The 17978-nt window shown below is 43.5% G+C and overlaps 1 protein-coding gene across 12 annotated transcripts in view; it reads left to right on the top strand.

Annotated features, from left to right (window-relative positions):
- Positions 1–17978, top strand: part of Rbms3 (RNA binding motif single stranded interacting protein 3) — a 1220120-nt gene that overhangs the window by 1102078 nt on the left and 100064 nt on the right. For all 12 annotated transcript variants that reach the window (XM_051202110.1, XM_051202071.1, XM_051202118.1 and 9 more), the window contains one exon: positions 10527–10573. In XM_051202110.1, coding sequence (XP_051058067.1) covers positions 10527–10573 — 47 coding nt within the window. The remainder of the gene's footprint in view (positions 1–10526; positions 10574–17978) is intronic.

Genomic DNA, 17978 nt, shown 5'->3' with positions numbered 1-17978 from the left:
TAGGGGGCGGGGCGTAGGGGGCGGGGCGTAGGGGCGGGGCGTAGGGGGCAGGGCGTAGGGGGCGGGGTAACTAAAGGCAATAGCAATAGCCTGTAGCTGAGTCTCTTGGACACCTCTGCCCCACATCTCAAAAGAAGGCTTTTCATGCCTGGTGTTCCGGTTTTCGTTAGGTGGTCTATGACTCCTAGAGGGAGCATTGTCAGCCCAGATAAGAAATTACATTCAAACTACATACATATATTTATACACAGACTTGCCAGTATTGTAGGTCTTTATCATTTAGGTAGATAGCTATTAGTATGACTTTTCAAACAGCCTTACTTGAAGACATTTAAGTCCTGTGAATTTTTACTAGTCCAAGATATAGGCCTATTACTGCAATGCATGTATATAAGTAACGTTAGCTTCATGCAATCTCTCTCTCTTCCTCTGTCTCTCTTTCACACACACACTCACTCACACACACATTCACACAAGCTTAGGGTTTTGATTTCATCACTGTCAGCTTTAAGCAAAGGTGTTTGTTATGACCAGGAACGCTGTATTATGTTGTCTGTTTCAGTGATGGCTGAGGATGCCCTCTATAATACAGTTCTGTGGCTCTCCTTATTCAAAGCCTAGTGTTAACAAGACTTCCCTTCCTTGCCAGTAAGTGTAGGAAGGCCTGCACAGGCTGTGTAGCAGTTTGCATACTATTTTAGAGTATAAGGCCAAGACAAACACACAGTCTCAAGACACTGAGTCATCATTTACTCTAAATCCATTTATGATTGGGAGTAAAAGTATCCTTTTAGATTTCAGTGACAGTCAGTAGCCATACCCATCACACAAGGCCACACCATATATTCAGATTTGCGATGAATCATCTTTCTCTTTGAGCTGTACATTGTGATTTGGCTAGTTTGTGTGTGTGTTTCTGTTTTGAACAAAGGTGAATACAGGCAATCCTGACATCACCGATAGCCACTTAAACCTCATCCTTGTTACTGCTCTCCTCTGTTGTTACTCAGTCTCTCAGTAGGTGCTGCTTTACCCCGTAGATGCAAGATACGGGTACATGACTGTGTTAGCATACTTATTCATAGCAAAAGCCATTCTAATGGTATTCTCCAAGCTTGTTTTCATACTTTCTCAATTGGACATCTCTATGTTTAAAAAAAAAATCTCCTTGTAAAAGAAGGGCAAGTCTTGTGGTGCAAGCCTCATCATCAAAGCTGCTGCAAATGCATGGTTATAAAGCCCAAGGAGAACTTCAACGTGAAACCCTGCCTCAAAATAATGTGTAACATAGGGCTGGGGATACAGATGTATGGTGGAGCACTTGCCTAGCATGTATGAGACACTGGGCTACATCCTCAGCTGCAGGTCAAAGCAGCAGGCACTTGTAAGTTGGTCTCTGGAAGGCTCAGCACTGAAGAGCACTTGCTCTGTGGGTTTGTGATAAGTGTGCGTGTGTGTGTATGTATGTGTGCATGTGTGTGTGTGCGTGCATGTCTGCATGTGTGTATGTGTGTGTGTGCATGCATGTGTGTGCATGTATGAGTTCAGTGCCGGTATCCCATAGGCTATGGGAAGGGGTAGAACTCGTTGGAGATGGAATAATTGTGAACTGCTGGGAACAAAACCCAGGTTCTCTGCATAACCAGCAAGAACACTTAGTCTCAGACATACAGTGAACTCAAGGTCAGCCCAGGGTACTTGAGACCCTCTCCACGAAAGAAAAATAGAACACAATACATGCAAACTGAGTGGCATTAAATAAAAATCAAAGGATTGTCTTCAATTAGGCTCAGATCTATAAAACAGACCAGAGTAAGAAACAAAGCAGAACAGTAATAAAAATAACAAGAGTAGCAGCCACAGATCATTGTTCACAGCTGCATGGTTCCTAAATATTAACCATTTGTTTGTCAGAATGCATCATGGAGACATTGATTCACGCTCATTTACAAACTAAAGAGTTTCCCACAATTGGAAAGGTCCATGTTGTTCTGTTCAGTGGAGGCCTCTCTGACCCACATGTTGAGGCCCCCTGGGGAACAGGGTTGGTTTGCGAACATCCTGGGCTTTGTGTGTGGCTACTCTGTGAAACCTCCATCCTTCTCTGAGTTGGGCAGAGCAATAATCCCTTGCAAATGTTACAGACTGAAGAGCATCACCCTCTGTGGTACTCGTCTTAAGAATTTTCCTGCCACTTTTTAGGCAAAGGAGAAAGGTTCTAGGGTTTAAGACATAAGTTCCATGATTTCTGAGCTGAGACGCAACTCCTGGCATGCTCTCTGAGTCCATCAGCATGCTTCTCCCCATGGGATTGTGATAGCTAGTGATGCATGTTCATTGTTAGAGTCATCACAGGAGACAAGATGATCAGAGTATGGCTTAGTGGCCAATGCCTGGCTAGCTACAATATCATAGACTGTGTCTACAGAGAACTACCTCTATTCTGTGGACTCACGCATGTGCTCTCTCTCTCTCTCTCTCTCTCTCTCTCTCTCTCTCTCTCTTGCTCTCTCTCGCTCTCTCCATCCATCCATATATGTGTATGTGTGCTCTCTCTCTACATATGTATTATATGTAAAATAATGTTTACTTTTTTAAATGATAGGAATAATATCCCCTGCCAATATAATGCTGTTCTAAACTTTTTACTTATGATATAAAATATGTCAAAAACTAGAAATGAATGTATTTTATGTTTGTCCCACACCACACAAGATTTCAGTAAGATTGTACTCCAAATCATAAATCATTACTTAACACTGAAATAATAAGTGTTTGTACAGGTTTTGGCCAATTCTTTTCCCTGGAAGGTCATATAATCACAAAGTCTCAGGCTGGTGGAGAGGAAGAGGACTTGGAGGGAAAAGTTGAAAGAAAGAAAAGCAGAAATGAACCATTGCTGCAAACCATGAAAAAGACTGAGGACTATTGAAAAAAATGGCAAATTGTATAACTCATATTTTACAAGAGAAGGGAGATGGGTTATTAACTGACTTATTCTTCATATAATGAGAAGGTAAAATTAGTATCCAAGTCCTTCTGGGTTGGGTGAGATGGGCTTAGCAAGCAGAAGTGCTTTCTTCCAAGCCTGGTGACATGACTTAGATCCTCAGGACCCAGCTAGAGCAGAAAGATCAGAAGTTCACAGTCCACCTTTGTGGTCCTTCTTCCTTGGGGACATCAGCCTGTCAGTGATGGGCAGAGAGCCAAAGCAGGGAACAGAACGGGTTAAGATGGCTGTGAATATGGTGGAGAGAGCCTTCCAGGTAATGACTTTAGTAATCAGCTCAGCTTTATTTCAGAGGATAGGAAATGTATAGGTTTGGGAAGCCTGGGGACAAACCCTAATTTGCATTAAGTGGCATAGTCCTCTCCAAGGCTTCATTTAAGGCAGCAGGGTCGTATAGCAGAGCTCCTAGTACAAGTTTTAGTTACCATATGTGCAGCAGTGGGAAGCTTCTAGTAGTAATCTGTGCCAAGGGTCACAGTAGAGATAAATCAGGCATCCAGACTTAGAGACAGCTTTCAGATAAGGTCAGTCCTCCTGTCCTTGAATTTTCTCCAGATAAGGGCAGGTAGTGACCAGGAAGTCTCACTAGGGAGGGAGTCCTCCTATTACTGAGCTTTGGATCAAGCCGCCAGACTATGATAGACTGCAACATCTGGCCATTAAAACTCTCCAACAATCTTTGGATATATAGCAAGTTCAAGATCTGTCTGAACTAAGTGAGAGCCTATCTCAAAAGAAGAGTAACAACAGTAAGACTACCGTAGAGCTCAAGAGATGGCTCAGAAGTTTAGAGTGTTTGCTATTCTTGCTCAGGGCTAGATAGTGGTTCCCAGTACCCATGTCAGGGGGCTCACAACTTCCTATAACTCCAGAGCATCTGACACCTCTTCTGGCCTCCATAAACAAGTGTATTCAAGTGTACATACTCACTCGCACATAGACATACAAATATACACATGAATAAAAAAATCTTTGAAAATAAAAACAAAACAAAAACAAAAATCTGTCTTTAGCTCGGACATAAAGCAAGAGTACAAGCACTTTTATAAATAAAAATCTCTTGACCAGATACTAGGAGAACATGACCCTGAATTTTTGCTCTTAGGAGTACCCATTCAATCTTTAGCAGGCTCAGTGTTTGCAATGATTTAAAACACATAACTAGTGAATGACAGGAATCCACTTGATCCTGATTTTTGATTTTGCTTGTTGAGCATAAACTAGTATATAGGTAAAGGTTTTCCCCCTCCCATTAACTTAGCACATAATGTCCCTACAAATACCAAGTTATGGTACAATGTGTCTGTATTGTCCTTATTTAAAGACAATTTTTAAAGTTAGTTGCCAGCCATCATGAGTTTAAAGGCAATGACAGGTTTGCACTCTTACTCAACAAGCCCAAGACAGCCTAGGGAGCACGAACACAGCTTTAACTCTGCTCCACTGTTGTCATGGGTCTCAGAGTGACCAGTTAGCTCATAATTAATGACCACTAAACTTGTGACCCAATGTCATTATTAACACACCTTAGAAAAAAAAAACTCTTTAGTTTAACAGTGCATTGTTTCTATCATTTACAATAGCCTAGTCTGCATATGACGAGAATTCGCCCCATTGGGAAACAATTAAATAAAGACACAGTGATATGGAAAATACATATTTTCAACAGCACACAGATTGTTCTAGATGGAATGGCAAGCATGTCACCAACAAGCTACATGAAATCTGGAGACAGAAATGTTTTGGGAGGTTCTTGGAAACATTTGGCTATCGCTAGTGACTACCAGTGTGTCTCTGTGGTGTCTGCCTTGAGACACCATCATCACTGAAGACCAAAACACATAACACAGAGCATCTCCTGACCGTTGGCTAGATGTGCTCTGGATGGTACTGTGGTCCTGAAGCTTTGCTCAGCCCCTTGTCACCATCCTTCTCCGTGAATGTGACAAGAATCTGATAGTGAGTTCAGGAACACACCACTTCTGTGATGGGCTGTGATTTACTTTGACAGCACTGAAGCTTTAAAAAATGTATATTTCAGAAAAGAGGCTGCCCTGAAGTGCTGTCCTCAAGAACCACTAGAAACAAACACACCTCCAGGAGAAACTGGATCATAATTCATCGAAATCATATGGTTAAAGAATTTGCTGGAAAACTTAGTAGTACTGACTAGACTCGGGATATCTTAGACCATTTTTACAGATGTAGAGATATTGTCTAAACCATTTGGCACTAACTCCTTCATGTCTATCACAAAAGTGTTTGGCACACAACACTCAAGTAGAAAAGAATTAAGACCTGTCTCCTGATGCTGCCAGGTTCTGCCAAGAGTCTTCTAACCCTTGAACGGAAGGCAAGTCTTTGCCTATGTGACCTGGGAAGCAGCAGCTAGCTGTGAGCTCACATGCCTGCTTTGGTGAGTTGGGTCTGCTAGCTGGCCCTCCAGGTGTGGCTTTATCTACTGCATACCATACGCTGCATCTGAGATTCAGGGAGCAGGCTGAAGGGGAAGCCCTTCTCATTAAAAACAAAAACAGGAAACCAGCCCTAATAACTTGGCTTCTTAGCACTAAAATGCTTTTATTTGATCAAGTCAAGTATCCTTTCTTGAGGCTCTGAGCCCAGTGTTGATGTGTGATGTCTAAAGATAGCAATTAAGAATTTTAAGTTCCCATGATATGGTATTTTTGCATCAGATATAATTGATGTGACCAGTCATCTGCCTAACCCATACTGCCAAGGGAAAAAGTGGGAAAAATCTTATGATCTTGGAGAAGGATTAAGTGTGCCCAGCCTAGAAGTGACTTGAGACAAGGAATATTACAGCAAGCCTCTCCAGGAAGAAAGGCTGAGCCTTGATCTACATGTCCCCTGACTGAATCTAACAAGGAGGCCATGATAGCTAAGTGCAGCATCAATCAGCTGAGATATTTTTGGAATTGCTGGCACGTGCTGACAACTGTAGCTTGTCACAAGCCTTGTGATCACTCCCATTAATGGCTTAACAGCTATAGCTTCCAAGCTCCAGGCAGCATCAAACTAAACCTGGGACCTAGAAGGGCCTGGCTCAGTCTCCGGGACAGCTTTGCTCACTTAGCATCTTAGGCTCACCCATCCCATCCTCTGAATTCTGTATTTTCCATGCTTGGACACCGTATCACAGTAGTTTTGATGGTACATTTGCTACATCAGTGACTGCAAAACAGCATTGGTTAAAGATGACCTATCGTATCATTTTAAGTACCACTAAAAAAAGAGAGAAAAGTGATTTGACAAAGGATGAAATACCAGCAATTATTTGGGGAATCCTAATTTCACAGATATTAAGATGTGAGAAAAACAAAACTGTCTTAGTAGCTGTGAAAATCAGACACTTAGATTGAGGTTAAAATCAAAGTTCCTGTGTTGGCTGTTTCACTCATTGTTGTGACTAAATTCCTGCCAAAAAGCAACTTAGGGGAAGTCAGGGTTATTTTAAATCACAGTCTAAAGCAATACAGACCAGGAATTGGAGAGATGGTCTGGCAGGCCAAGAGACCTGCCTAAGAGTACAAGTCCGCTTGCAGAGGACCTGGGTTTGATCCACCTGCACGGTGGCTCACAATTATCTGTAACTTCAGTTCCAGGGGATGTGATGTGTCCTTTGACCTCTGTGTTTGCTGCATTTACAGGGTACACATGTCCATGGAATAGGCAAAACACTTGTGCACATAAAATTAATGTATATTATATAATATGCAATATACTATATAATTATGGTATTATACTCTGCATGTATGTATGTATGTAGAAGAAAAAAAGAGTTCCCTTTTTCCTCTTTCTTATTACCGGCCAAGCTCTTCCTGGATATGCTTAGGCAATCTCAGCTTTCCAACCTGCAATCTCTTGGCATCTGTTTTATCTTGTTCTTTTATGTTGCTATTTGAAGCCAACATCCTCTGGCAGGAAAGTTTATAAAGGAAGCCAGGAAGCAGAAGTTTGGGGATGACATCACACCAAAACAACAGCTTTATGACTCCTCTCCGTTTGGCTCCATCAGTCATAAAGCGCTCACTTCTCTTGGCAATTTGGCTGCCTTTGCGACTTTGAAAGTGATAAATCTTCACTGCCGCTTTCTCCCAAAGCCTGGCCATCCTCTTGAAGGAGCCCAGGTGATGCTGAGCAGCAGGTCTTCCACCGAAAGGAGAGCTCGCTGGTCTCCCTCTTCCTCTCAGTCCTCCAGAGCCAAAACTCAGTTCAGGCAGGCTGTTGGCTCCTACCCCATGCAGAAAGGTCTCCACAACGATGCTCTGTGTCTCCCCCGGTCTGCCACCAGCCCAGGACTTTACAAGTCCTGCTGAACTGAGTCCACTTTGGACTTCTCAAAGGGAAGTTTTGCTAATAAAATCAAAGGCTCCAAAGGATGCACTCAGAATTCATTTGAGATCCTTCATTTACCCAGAATTCCCTTTGAAGTGTCTGATTTTCTCCCTAAGTTCTTGAACATGCATTTATGTAATCCACAACATGGGGTTTTTCTAAAGTTGTGGATGTAGGGTACATTTCCAAAGTTTAAGTCTTATCACAGCAGCTTAGAAGTTCTCGGGATGGCTTCTGCACAATTCATGGGACACACTGTGTGTCAAGATAAACCTGGGAAAGAGAAAGGAAACTGTTCTGCCAGGCATCTTACTGACCCATCAGCTGGGTGCCACAGGGTTTCCCTTCTCGGGTAAGAATGAGTGCTTCTGTCCAGTGGTTCACCTGAAGCAGAAATGCCTGCTCCTATTGTGATTTGAAGCACACTGTCTCTAATTGTCACCTGTTGATATAACCCCACTAAGTCACTCAGCTATGAATAGCCAGTAGCCACTTCCTAAGTCAGTCTTTGTCCTATTTCAGTGAATCTCCCAATTTTATTAAAAGTAAATTACTGTCGCTTCTGTCCTGGTGGTGTATGCTCCAGGCAGGAGGGTCACAAGTTCTGGGCCAGCCTGAACATCTTAACAAAAGTCTCTCAGATAGCAGTAGTCCTCTGTCCAATAGAGAGTTTGGTTTATTTTTCTAAAACGTTTATCGCTTATAGATTTTTGTACCTAGGAGTCCTAAACGTGTCCCATTATGGCTGAAATACTAAAACAATGCTTAGCTGTTGTTAAAAAGAGACAGAACTGTCCAATTTTGTTTAAAACATGTTATTTGTGCCACTAATATACAAGCCATGTGAACTGGAAACATAGAGGACTCTTGTGAGCATAACAAGCCCCTTTCAGAAGTAGACTGCAGGAGTAAACATCACCTTTTTAAACGTCAGGCGTGACCGTTTCATTTAGTTCCAAGATATTTTACATTATTTTTTTTTCCCTGTGACTCTGGAGTTTGTCAACTTGCCATCATATTTGGTGATTACACAATGGTGATTTCATGCCTCTGGTTTTGTCTAAAGGGGCTAGACAGAGCAGCAAAATCAATTTCTTCCCCATCTTTGTGGGAAGAAACAAAGGGAAATTGAATGCACAGTCTGCATCAAGAGCACATTAGCATCCTAACTGGGCAATCTGTCACACTCAAGGTGAGCCCCAGGTGCAGACAGGCTCTGTCTCTGGGCTGTGACACCCAGCCAGCACTTCAGTTAAAAACAAAATCCCTTGCCTGCCTTTGTTACCCACCCTGCTCCAAATGCATTTGACCTGAATCTGTCTCTTCTAGCTGAAGGTTCTCACAGGCATAACTATTCTGGACATAATCCTGGAGTAGGTGGGGTAACTTCACTAGATTCTGCCCCCTTGCTCACCCCAGACACCTCTTGCCCATCAGCTCACTGTTTCAGGTGTATTCTTCGGACTTCGGTGTAGCGGGGCAAGGGAAATTGTTTGTCCTTTTAACTAATACTTCAATGTAGAATACCCTCCCTGCCAAAGCTTAGGATGCCTGTTAAACTTCCACCCGGGGCACCCTGCTGACTGTAACAGACATCTCAACTGTTTTGCAAACTTCATGTCGGATTATGAATTCTCTCCCATCATGCCACTTCTGATCATCCGTGGTGTCACGTTCAGCTCCTCGCCCCCACCTAAATAACAACACGAAAGGTGCCATTTGTGGGGATTATATGAGAAATTACAAGCTTGAAGGCAGCAGGCAGCACTGTATGTCAGCGCCCGTGTGACGTGACACAGTGCCTTTCAGTTTCGTGTTAACAATCCAGAGTCGGATGGGGAAGCTGGCTTAAACCCCGTGGAAAAGGGAAAATCTCAAACACAGAGGCTCTTTTGTTTCCTTCATGTTCTTTAGTGCTTTTCTTCTTCCACCTTGAGAAGAAGTCCTGGAAGATCTTTCCCTTACATCTCCCAGCTCTTTATTTTAAAGGAATTATGGATTCACGGGAAGTCATAAAAAAACTTTGCAGAAGTTCCTATATATACCCAGTTCCCCCCCCCGCAGTGGTTACAAATGTTATGATTATGACAGGCTATCAAAGAGAGAAAATTCATACTGATAGGATTCAGTCAGTCATTTTAAAATATAGAAATATCACCCTAAAAGTAACCTGAACTGCTTAAATTCCTCTGTATTTTGTTTCTATTTATAAGCAGTAGCCATACAGAGGTTGCTGGAATACCCAAGGCTGTCTGTCTATACCAAGGGTGTCTGTCTACACAGCACAGAGAAGGCTCTCTCCCTCCCTGGGAGAGAAGGGCTCCCACCCAGAGAGAGATGGCACCCAGACTTCATTGGAGCCCCAAGCCAATGTTGTAACAAAAGAGTTACAGGAATCCCACATCAGAAGGTGTGGGTGTAAGGGCCAGGTTTCAGAGTTCAAGAGAAACACTGAAATGTTGCTGGGAAATTATAATGACGTACATAGACAGCTGCATGGCAGGGTTCTGATTCAGAGGGTGGGTCCCTACTTACAGGCATCAGCCGTGCAATTGATGAGTAGCCCATAGGCATGCTGCCTCTGATTTCCATGTAGTGGCATAAATGGGAACATCTGCGTGCCCGTTATAGAGAATGCACCCCAGCTGTCTCCTCACAGCTTGGGGTACTTGGTAAACTTCCCTTGCGGAAGACAGAATTACAGATTCACAGTTACAGGAGTATGCCTGCTTTTGCTTTTACAGAAGCCAGTAGCCCTTAGACCAATGGTAACAACAAGTTTGTGACAATGAGTGAGTCACTAACTTCCCCAAGCTTAGGTGTCTTCATGGATGGAGCAGAGCAAAGATTGCTTCTGCCTATTTCAGGGAGCTGAGGCTCAAAGTCAGTAATGGAGGCAGGGACAAAGAAGGCTGTGGAGTGGCCACAATGACATTTCTTTGCCCTTCTGAAACTACCACCAGCTATAGAAGTGTAGCAGTTTGGTCTTTGAAGGTAGCCTTATACACAAAAACAGAATGAGCCTGCCTCTTCTTTAGCCACATGGCCTAGAATTAAAAAGAAAAAAAAAAACTAAAGAAATAAAAACGGAATGTTTTGGCACAATAATAAAAATGCTGAGAAATCTTTTTTTTCTGTTCTTTTCCCTTCATTGCAGGCTGGCATGGCTCTGACCTATGATCCCACAGCCGCCCTACAGAATGGGTAAGTAGACCACATTTGCCCTGCTATTTTATTTTTTTCTAAGTAGTCTCTGGGTTTTGAGTCTCTACCAAAGACAAATGCCCAGATATGGTTTCCTTTTGTGTACTGCCTGTTAGCCAAACATTTCCTGACATTGCCTGTTTCTTCTAAGAAGTGCCTGTGATAACTGTTCCCAAAGTTCTGAGGTACTCCCTTAGCTCATCTCTTCCAGTCCTCATGTACCTCAAAACTGATATGAGAGAATACCCAGGTGTGGAGGGAGCATCAGTAGCATATGACAGAGAGTCATCTGTGTTTCCAGATTTTTATTGCCCACCTGTTTCCATGGAGGTCAACCTTAAGGGATACCAAGTATTTGGCCAGGTTCATTTCTGCAGTAGAGTTAGGGTCATGGTCACACTTGTTCAGGTCGTTGATTTTTCTCTCTTCATTTTAATCTGTGTATGAACAGGTGTTAGCTTCGAATCTTACCTCCCAAATCCAAGACTGTTAAACCACATGGTGTGGCCTCTTGCACTGTTCTGTAACTCCATTGGAATAATTGTTTTCGCTGTCTTCTAGTTCTCTTTGATTGGCTTTAGCTGACTTTCCATTGGCCCTGAGCATTGCTAGTTGCCTATTTTTGTCCCATGATCAGAATGGGGACAGTGTGTTAGTTAGGAGGACTGGGCAGTCTATGAGGCTGCTACTAATAGGTCAGTATTTATCCCTAGTATATGAATGGTCTTTGGGAGCCGATCCCACATAGAGAGATACTCCCTCGGCCTAGACACATGGGGGAGGGCCTAGGCCCCGCCCCAAATGATATGACAGACTTTGAAGACTCCCCATGGAAGGCCTCACCCTCCCTGGGGAGCAGAAAGAGGATGGGCTGGGGCTTGGTGGGGGTGATAGGGGAGGATGGGAGGGTGAGGGAACTGGGATTGACATGTAAAACAACCCTGTTTCAAATTTAAATTCAAAAAAAAAAAGGAAGAAAAAGGAAAGAATGGGGACAGAGACCTTCATCTGAATGAGTTTTGGTTACAGAGTTCATACTAGTTAAAATAGAAAGAATATAATGATTTTATAGTTAATTGTACATTAGTTTAACCACAGTAGTAATCATTGCTGTTTAGATCAATAAATATTTTTGCTGGGCCACATGTGAATGAAATTTAGATGTTCTATCAGCTTACTCAGAAACTGTTAAATATACAGCTTCAAAATTATAGGTATCAGCCACATGATGACAGGGTCATTATCCCAAGATGGCATTAATACTAATTTAAAAGTAGCATGTTCTATCTGACTGTCTCTCTTGCTCAGTTGTTCCCAAAGCTGTCGTGGACTGTTTGGATTCTTCAATACAGCCCAGAGCTTACACCTGACAGCAAGAGTGGTTTGTCTCATACACTAATGCTTTGCAAAAGACATTGCTGCCAGGCATGGTGGCACACGCCTTTAAACCCAGCACTCAGGAAGCAGAGGCAGGCGGATCTCTGAGTTAAATGCCAATCTGGTCTACAGAGCGAGATCCAGGACAGCTGGGGCTACACAGAGAAATACTGTCTTGCCAAACCAAAAACGAAGAGGAAGGAAGCAGGAAGACAAAGAAAGGGAGGAAGGGTAGGCAGGCAGGCACTAGATTTGACATGGCATTTGAGGGGTGGTGTCTTAGCTCATTAACAACAGGAACCAGGGAGATGCTTTCTGAGAATGTGGACTTCCCAAGCAGGGTGGTCTGCAGAGATGACCACCAACTGTTTTACAAGAGCAGACATTTCTCATGGAAGAACTATGCAGGTGCAGAAAGTGAATGTGAAAGTTTAAAATTTGTCTTTTCCTTATGGCATGACATAAATAATGAAGAAGGCCTGGAAGCAGGAAGATCTTTTAAGTGGGAGAAAGCACCAAGGAGAGATTAAAATAGCCCAAGGATAGGGAGAGAACTCTGTCAGTAAAATGTTTGCCATGTTTGTATAAGGACCTTAGTTGAAGTACCAAAGCCATGTTAAGGGAAAGCTGGACACAGTGGCAAGTACCTCAGTGCTGAGTAGAGACAGATAGATTTCCGGGGCTCGGTGGCCAGCCAGCCCAGCTTTCATGACTATTTCCAGACCAGCGAGAGACCCTGTGTAAAAAGTAAGTGGATAGTGTCCCGAGAAATGACACTTGTGTTAACCTGTGACCTTCACATGTGTACACTCAAGCAAGCAATCCCCACACACGTGTGCATCAGCACTAACCACATGAACACACACACACACACACACCAACTGAATATTAAAGTAGCCAAGTTACAAAGGCATGAGTTTGTTCTGTGGAGCTTGATACATACACGGAAGGAAGAGGGTAATGGAAAGGGACTGTCCAAAGGAACTGTCCATCTAGGAGTTCCACGTGGGTCCCCCACTGAGAACTGGCAGTGTGGTGAAAAGCCGGGTCCTAGATTCCCTTTCCTGTTGATCTCTGTTGCGCTGTGGTAGAAACAGATTAGACCCTCGCTGTCAGCCCAGAGCATTCACCCAACCCTTCCCGTCTTGCTTGCTTTTGACCTTTTCTCTCGGCGTTTGGTGTCACAGCATCCTTCCCTCCGCTGGGTCGCTACCACTGTTCATTCTTCTGAAACAAGTCTTTCTATTCTGCATCCAAGTTCATGGCCAGCTCTGTCGTTTGTGTTTCTGGCTGTGGCTTCCGAGGTATTAGCATCAAGTATTATGTCCATGTGTCTTGAGTCAAGAGTGGAATTTAGGGAGCCAGCAGATGGCTCACAGGGTAAGACCCTTTCTGTGCAAGCCTGATGACCTAAGCCTGTCGATCTGATTCCAGTCCCTGGAACATAAATAAAAAGTCAGGACCCATGTACAAAGCCAGACACAGGAGTGTGCTTTTGTAATCACAGCAATTCTACAGAGAGATGGGAAGTGGAGATGCTCACAGCCCGTGAGCAGCTAGGCTGGAGTATTCAGTATTACAGCAGACACAAGAAAGGCCTTGACTCAATACAGTGAAAGGTGATAACCAACTCCAGACAGTAGTCCTCTGACCTACACACTCACACACACACACTCATACACATACACACTCACACACACACACACATTCATACACACACATACACACAGGTAGGCACACACACACAGGCAGGCGCACGCACTAACTCACATATACACATTACCTCACACTCACACATACACACAGTCACTCTCACACACACATTCACAAATGTACACACAGCACAGGTAGGCACATACACACTCATAACATATACATACACTCATTCTTACACATGCACACACACATATACACACAGCACAGACAAACATGCACACACATATTCCCATACATATATGAAAATGGCTATTCTGCCAGTGGTTTGTTATTAGGGAGTTAACATAGAAGGGAAACTCTTAAAAATAATCTACCTGAAGAAGTCCAATAATATGATTATTTTGCTACAGTCTTCATAGTCATTCAGTTCCACTCCAGCATATAAAACTCTTTTCTTCTTGTAAATAATACTAGAGTGTACAGTCTAATACGTCCCACTGTGTGAGGAAGTATGTGTATGAGTAATTACGTGTGTACACCTGCCTGTGTATTTGCATGTAAGTGTGTGCATGTGTGAATGTGTATATGTGTGTGTGTGCATGCATGTGTGTGCACATGAGTGCAGTGCCCACAGAGCCCAGAAGAGGGAGTTGATCCTTGGGAGCTGGGTTGAGGGGTCGTGAATCACTGGAGGTGGTGCAGGCAACTCAGCCCAGGACCTCTTCAGGAACAGTAAACCTTCTCAACGGCTCGGATGTTTCTCTAGCCCAGTATCCTTTTATGCGTACAGAATAGTAAAAGAATAATGCACAAAAGGTGGAGTTTATTCTCTGGTACTTTAGGAAATAAGTGAGGACGGTGAATTTTACCATTTACCTCATTGTATATATTTTTTCAAAGATGAAAATCGATTTCGTTGGCTCATACAGGAGAGTCACTCTGTTCTGAGAGAGGCTGAGGACTCTGTGATGCTCCAGCCTGAGCTGTTCCCTTGCCAAGGCCTCCACACTGTAGTATCCTCCGATGTCTAACAACCATATAGTTACCCAAAGGCTTTTCTGAGTATACCATGGGCCTGGGTTCTAGTGTTTTCTCATTTCTGGAACCAAAATCCTACAAAGACGGAACTTAAGAGGGCAGATTCTGTTTCGGCTCACGGCTTGAGGGGACAGTCTGCTGTGGTGGAGGAGGCATGGCGGTGGGAGGGTGACCAGAGCGGCTTTTGACTGTGGTGGAAGGAAATTGCCAGTGCTTGGTCACATCAGGAAGCAAGGAACAGCCTGGAAGTAGAAATGAACTAAGAACATACCAGCTACTTCCTGAAGCCCCTCCCTGGGTTCAGCACCCTCCTCTGAAAACATGAGTATCAGCTAGGAGAATGAATGTCACCTCCACGGGCCTGGCAGGCCATGAGGATTTCACATACACGCCACAGCAGTAGCTAAAACTGTGAGCAGAATGAAGTATTCTGGACATGATGGGGCTGTCACAGCATGACCTCACAGAAGCTGTGGTTGCCGGCACAAGACCAAGGGGCCAGTCGACAATCCAGCATGGAGGAAGACGGGGCCTGTGCAGCCCCAGCCCAGGGCTGTTGGGATTGATGACTCCTGAGGGAGGCAGGGAGGGAGGCCGTTTCCTTCAGAGGTGTAGTCCCTGGTGTGTTGCCCTTGTCCAGCTGTGTGGCTCTACATACAGGCACATACAGGCAACACTGGGAATTCTCAGTGAGCGGTAAGATCAAAAATAATGGATAGTATGGGAAAGAAGAGGGCATGAGTTGCAAGGGGATTGAGGCGAGTTGGGACAGAAGAGTTGAGGAGTGACCTTAGGATACGTGACCAAGTAACGGAGTAATCCAGTGAGTAGAGTTCCATGACAGCCACTTTAATACTGCGTTGTGAAACTAGAGTCGAGACTTTGTTTAACGTATGTGTTAATCAGTGTAACTCTGCCGTAGTAAGACTTGCTGTTGGTGTTTAGTGGCTGGGAAATGCCAATTCCACCTGTTTGGATCCATCCAAGTTTCCAATTAAAATTAGTCCAATGTCACTTTTGCATGAGTTGGAGGTTAGGGTCAAAGTCATGACTGAAAAGGGAGACGTGAATAATTTCATTTTTCACCCTAGATCATGTTCAGCAAAACAACAATGTCCATTCTTCTGTGCTTACTCAGCAGGACTCAACCGGTATTCGTTTTTACTGGCTCCTGTTGTTTTATCCCTTCCTTGAAATCCACTATGAAATCCCATCACTATCAAATATGAGCGGGGCAGATGGGAAACGAGCCTCCCCACATTCCAAAGCACATCTTTCCCATGGCCCCTCCCCCCACGGAATGCTACATAAAGCCTCTCGGAGGATTTTATTGGAGTGAGATGTATTCTTGCCGGAGGTGAGGAAGGGAACGTCCCCTGTGGTGTTCTTTGCCAGCTGTTTTAGGCATTTGATATTAAGTGATATAGAAGCCTATCTTACCACTCTAAGAAAGAAACGTATGGGAAAGCCATGTTGGTATTACAGTAAAAATGACCGAGAATTTATTAATTTCATCCTGTTGTATTACCCTGAGGATCGTATTCATGGTTCCAACTCTAACAATATCGCCTGTGGACATGAAACACAAGCTCTTACTGTTTATTTTGGTGTGCAAATAGGATTTTGTATGTTTTCTTTATGGTAACAAACATTCCACCCTGGAGTTATTGATATGTCCATGTTATTTTTATTGTGAGTGAAATGAGATTTTACAGTATTACCGCTGACTGAAAATCCCCCTGAGATGGCCTTTCTTTAGGCAAACTGATACCCCATTAGTGACCCTACACCCTCATTTTCCTGAGCTTAGGAAGCATGCTTGCCTTTCTTGCCTTTAATGCCAGAAAATTCAGGAACTCCTTGCATTTCTTAAAAGCTCACATCTGGGGCTGGGGAGATGACTCAGTGGGCAAAATGCCTACTGTGTATGAGTGAGGTCCTAAGTTTGGACAAACAGGATGCCATAGTGTGAGTGTGTAATCCCATCACCCTTACAGGAAGATGGGAAGTGGAGACAAGAAAATCTCTGAGGTTCAGCGATGGGCTAGCCTGGTCTAGGCAGCAGCAAAATGAGAGATGTTGTCTGAAAAGCAAGTGGGAAGTGAGGCCCAGCACCTAAGGCTGTCCTCTGACTCTACACAGGAGTTAAGTACCTGAGTACACATCATACACAGAGATCAACAGGCTTTTGGTGGCTGGACAGCTAGAGTCTAGAGAGTGCTAGAGAGTCTAGATCGTTTTCTCTCAGCCCTCCATCATCTGGTATTTGGTTCATGTAAAACCACATCCTCATGTCCACACCAGGGTACTAATGTCAGCACTGTTAACATGTCAAGCCAGATGAGTTTGAGTTGCATTTTCCTCTAAGCATTGCAGAATGATTTGTGGGATCCCTAACCTTCCAAATGTCAGTAGCATCAGATTGTCTCCAGACATTGTCCCAGAAAGAAAGGACTGCTTCAAGCTCAGAACTGCTCAGGTAAACACATAAAGAAGGCTTCCATGCAATGCAGTTAGTGTCCCAAATATAAATGTGTGTGTACATATATGTATATGTATGTACATACATACACACATATATATATATATATATATATGTGTGTGTGTGTGTGTGTGTGTGTGTGTGTACATGCATGTACTATGACTCTGGAGCAATGGCTCAGTGGCTAAGGGCCCTATTATGCTCTCCTAGAGGACCCGAGTTCAGGTCCCAGCACCCGCATTGACTGCACAAAACCATCTGTAACTCCAGTTACAAGAAGCTGATGCCCTCTTGTGGGCTTTCAGTCACTACATACTTTGGCACACACACATTGGTAAAGGCAAACACATAAAAAACACATACAAAACAATAAATATGAAAAACACTAAACAAACAGAACTCAAGAGAGTAAACTATTGTTGGTTGAACAATTTGCCCAGCTATCCGTTCTCACAGTCTTGTATGTATCATTACTCTCATGCTATTACATACCAGATAAAACATCACCAGATAAAAACCACAAAAGGCACATGCATGGTGTGCCTCTAACTTTGTTAGGGTGACTACAAGCTGGGTTACTTTTCTGTTAGCTCTTCCCCATTACATAACACTTCCACTTGAAGCATTTATTTGGATTTGTTTAAATAGATGCCTGTGTGAAAGGTCTGGGCTTTGTTTCTGTATTTTTTATATACATGTGGCAGGTGCAGTTGTGTTTGGGGTTTTGTGTGTGTGTGTGTCCTTGTACTCATGTGCATGCATATTTGAGTGTATGTATATGCTGTGTCTCTATATGATATGTATGTATGTATGTGCATATGTGTATGTGTGTATATGGTGTGTGTGTGTGTG

Source organism: Phodopus roborovskii, unplaced genomic scaffold (genome assembly GCF_943737965.1).
Source record: "Phodopus roborovskii unplaced genomic scaffold, PHOROB, whole genome shotgun sequence".
NCBI lineage: Eukaryota > Metazoa > Chordata > Mammalia > Rodentia > Cricetidae > Phodopus > Phodopus roborovskii.
This window is presented reverse-complemented; position numbering and strand designations above follow the sequence as displayed.